General features: G+C 43.1%; 1 protein-coding gene across 1 annotated transcript; it reads left to right on the top strand.

Annotated features, from left to right (window-relative positions):
- The first annotated feature begins 485 nt into the window (after positions 1-485).
- Positions 486-1,408, top strand: LOC131225084 (glycerol-3-phosphate 2-O-acyltransferase 6-like). Its single transcript, XM_058220505.1, has one exon. The coding sequence runs from the start codon at positions 486-488 to the stop codon at positions 1,392-1,394; it is 909 nt and encodes a 302-aa protein (XP_058076488.1). The 3' UTR covers positions 1,395-1,408.
- Positions 1,409-4,632: the final 3,224 nt, after the last annotated feature.

The following is a 4,632-nucleotide window of genomic DNA, read 5'->3' as shown; positions in this document are numbered from 1 at the left end:
ATGATTATGAATGTTTTAATGGTGCACAGCCCCTCCCCACTTTTGTATGTGGTGTGGCCCACAAAAGTCACAGATTGACTTTATTTTTGAGACCTAGGCACACGATGCAATGGTGCATCTGATTGATGGGGTAGATGTTTGAAACGCATCACAGTGGGGCCCACACAGCTTGACCTCATTGGACATTCCCATCAGCTCGAGCGCTAGTACCTTTTCCCTATATATATATATATATATATATATATATATATATATATATATATATATATATATATATATATAGATGGACAGCATACATGAAACACATACATCATGGTGGGGTGGGGCCCACATAGCACCGACCACTGAACATTGGCTAGTGGCAGGGTAACTAGCTAGTCACGCTCTCACACAAAAGAAATAAGCCCTCATCGTGTGATTGTTACATATTTGATTATAACTACCTGTAGTAGTAGCTCACGAAATATTTCTCACAGCTTACTTACATGTCTACATGGTCCAACCAGGAGGGCTACATTGTGCACCCGGACAATTCAGCCGTCCCTGTCAATCCAGACAACCTCAATCTCCGTCTCATCTTGCACGATGGCCGTCTAGTTCAAAGGCCCACCTATCTCAACGCCATCATCAACTACCTATGGATTCCCCTCGGTTTCATCCTAGCCATCATCCGAATCTTTTTCCTAGTACCACTTCCCCTATCCATCATGCCCCGTTTATCCAGCTTCTTCGGCCTCAAGCTTATAACCCGCGGCCTACCTCCACCACCACCCTCCTCAGGCTCTCCTGGCTTTCTCTATGTATGCAATCACCGCACAGCAATCGATCCTCTCGTCATCTCAGTTGCCCTCAAACGCAAGATTTCATGTGTAACTTACAGCCTAGGCCATTTCTCTGAGCTCATGTCCCCCATACGTACGTTCCGATTATCACGTGATCGTGCAACTGACACTGCTCGCATCTCAGCTCTCCTCAAAGAAGGCGATCTCATCATTTGCCCTGAGGGTACCACATGCCGTCAACCCTTCTTGCTTCGCTTCAGCGCCTTGTTTGCAGAACTAAGCGACCGGATCGTGCCGGTGGCAGTCAACATCAGGCAGGGCATGTTCTTTGGATCGACAGCCAGGGGATGGGAGTCCATGGACCCGTTCTTCTTGTTCATGAACCCTAGACCTACGTTTGAGATCACGTTCCTGGACCCGATGCCAACCGAGATGACGTGTACTGGTGGAAGGCCATCGATCGACGTGGCGAATCATGTGCAGAGGATGTTGGGTTGCACACTAGGGTTTGAGTCCACCACATTGACTAGGAAGGATAAGTACATGATGCTAACGGGCCATGCTGGAGTGGTGGACCATTCATCTAAAATGGAGCCCACCAAGAGTCAGTGAACACTTTGATTATATTAGAGGGTGATTGTGTTTACTTGAAGAATGTATATACTGTTTATAGTAATTTAGAATATATTTTAAGAGTGAATTTTTTTACAATTAATATGGATTGTTCAATTTCCTAGCAATCAATTGGATCACTGGGATGATGTGGTCAAAGCCATTCCTGAGTAAAACATGCAACCAAAAGTGGCCACTTGATGGATGGTCCGGATTGGATGTTTAGGATGATCTGATTGAGTAAATTCTTGTAGAACACATACAATTAATGGTGAGGTTGACATGGTGCATGGTTGGACAGATAGGTCGTCTGATTAAAGCAATTCCTGAGAAGTACTAGTAATCAAAAGTGAGACCCATGTAATGGATGGTCCAAATTGATTACCAGATTCACTATACTATAAACAATATATATGGACGGTTGGTGACGGTTAGTGTGGTCTAATTGAAACGATTCATGAGAAACCCATGCAATCAAAGGTGGGGCAAACTTAATTGATGGTCCAGAGTAACGATATGAGTTGAGCTTAAAATTGAAGCATATCTAAATCTCAAGTGGACCCACCACAGGAAACAGTGGGGAAAATGATGTCCACCATTGGAAACTTCCTAAGGCCCACGTTGATGTTTGTTTGTCATCCAACTTGTTCATAAGGTCACATGGTATGAATAAAGGGAAAATAAAAATATCTGCTTGATCCAAAACATTTGTAACCCCTCAGATTTTAATGGTTGGTGTTCAATCCACAGAGTCTCCATTAGTGTGGTCCACTTGAGCTTTGGGTATGCTTCGATTTTGGGCTCATACCTTAAAATAAGCTGGTAAAACGGATAGATGAATGGATATAAGACACATAACTTATGGTGGGCCCCACAGAGTTTGCTCAAAGTTACCCAGTACTTAATCCGATTTCATTATCCTAAGAGTTGATCAGATGGTTAGGATATGATCCAATCAAATCAGTTTTTAGGAAGTCATTAAATCAAATGTGGAGCCCACATGGTGGCGGTCCGGATGGATGATTGGAGCCATGTTCCTGCGAACGGTGTAGGACGTTTATAAGCTTGAGACCGCGAGTTATAAGCTTCGGGCTGAAGAAGCTGGACAAATGGTGCGTGATGTATATGGGAAGCGGAACTAGGGGACGCGGATTGCGTCCTACCCCCGCCCGGACGGTAACCGTCCGGGAAGGGCTCTGTGGGGCCCACCATGATGTAAGTGTTTCATCCACCCGTTCATAATTTACCGTCCGGGCAGGGCTCTGTGGGGCCCACTGTGATGTAATTGTTTCATCCACCCGTTCATAATATTTATCGGATTATTTTAATGTATGATCCAAAAAGTGAGGCAGGTCCAGGACGTAAGTGGACCACAAAGTGGGGATTGAACGTCCACCACTAAAAATTTCATGGGAGCTGGAGAAATTTCGGATCAAGCAGATATTTGTTTTTTCACGGTGGCCCTTAGAAAGGTTTCAACGGTAGGTGTCATTATCACTGCATCTTCCTTTGGTGTGGTCCACTGGAGCTATGGACCTGCTTCATTTTTAGGGTTATACCTTAAAATGATCTAATAAAATCGATGAACGGCGTAGATAAAACACTTACATCATGGTGGGCCCCACAGATCCCTACCCTGCATACTGAGTAAACTCTGTGTGTTCCACTGTGATTTAAATATTTTATCTACTCCGTCCATCCGTTTTATCAGAAAATTTGAGGGCTTGACCCCAAAAATGAAATATATCCAAATATAGATTGGACCTCACCATAGGAAACAGTGTGAATTGAAATTCTACCGTGGAAAATTTCTTGGGGCCCACAGAAGTTTTGGATCAAGCCGATATTTGTGTTTTGCCCTCCATCTATGTCTTTGTGATCTTATGAACAGGTTGGATGACAAATAAACATTATTGTAGACCCTAGCAAGGTTTCAACGGTAGAAGTCATTGTTCCCACTGTTTCCTATGGTGTGGTACACTTAAGCTTGGCATATTTATATTTTGTACTCAACCACTAAAATGATATGGAAAAGCGGATGGACGGCGTTGATAGCCCACACGCATTCACATAGGCCAACTGACTTTACTCAGTACAATAAAAGGGTACTGAGTAACTCAGTAGGCAATCCGATTTCGGTGATGATGGCGTTGAGATAGGTGGGCCTTTGAACTACACGGCCACCGTGGAAGATGAGATGGAGATTGAGGTGGTCTGGATTGACGGGAACGGCTGAACTGTCCGGGTGCACAATGTAGCCCTCCTGGTTGAACCATGTAGACATTAGTCAGCTGTGAGAAATATTTCCTGAGCTATTACTACACGTAGTTATAAATTTTTTGTGTGCCCCAGTTTGTATTTGTGGGCGTGTTTGGTTTATCCAAGACACTAATCTTGCGGCCCTATGGAAACGGATGGGCTACTCACCCTGGTCGGTGCTCTGTGGGCCCCACCATGATGTATTTGTTTCGTCTATTCCTCCACTCATTCTTCCAGATCATTTTATAGTACAAGCCCAAAAATGAGGTTGATCCAAATCTCAAGTGGACCGCACAGTTTTATTAAACGCCAACTGTTAAAAACTTCCTAGAGGCCACAAAAAGTTTTGGATCAAGCTAATATTTGTGCTTTCTCTTCATCGAAGTCTATGTGACCTGATTAATAGATTGGATAGAAAATAAATATCACAGTGGACCCCAGTGAAATCAAAATCACCATATTTCTTGTCGTGCTATCATAATTATGCAGAGGGGTAAAGTATGTCCTCTCTTGCTATAGTCTATTTGACCTAATTAATAGATCCGATGAAAAATAAATATCACAGTGCACCCCATTGAAATCAAAATCACCATATTTCTTGTCTTGCTATCATAATTATGCGGAGGGGTAAGGTATGTCCTCTCTTGCTATCATTAGGCGGAGGAGTAAAATGGACTTTTAGTGAGAAAAGCTGAAGCTTTTGGCGCAAAGTATTAGATGAGATTAGGTGGGATAGAATTGCATTTGGTCCCATACAATTCCATCCAGCATTTGGACAGGATAGGAAAGGTTGGGATTAGGTGGAATGGAATTGCATTTAGTCCCATGAAATTACATTTGATCTCATGCAGGAGTTCGGTGGTTTTTGATATTCACTACACATGTGGGCTTTACATTGATGCATGCACTTATCCATGTCATCCATCCATATACACCATTTACTCGTGACATTCGGTTATATATATGTACAACTGAAGGA

This window comes from Magnolia sinica, chromosome 14 (assembly GCF_029962835.1).
Source record: "Magnolia sinica isolate HGM2019 chromosome 14, MsV1, whole genome shotgun sequence".
NCBI classification, from domain to species: Eukaryota; Viridiplantae; Streptophyta; class Magnoliopsida; order Magnoliales; family Magnoliaceae; genus Magnolia; species Magnolia sinica.
Note: the sequence above shows the minus strand (reverse complement) of the source record. Positions and strands in the feature narration are given on the sequence as shown.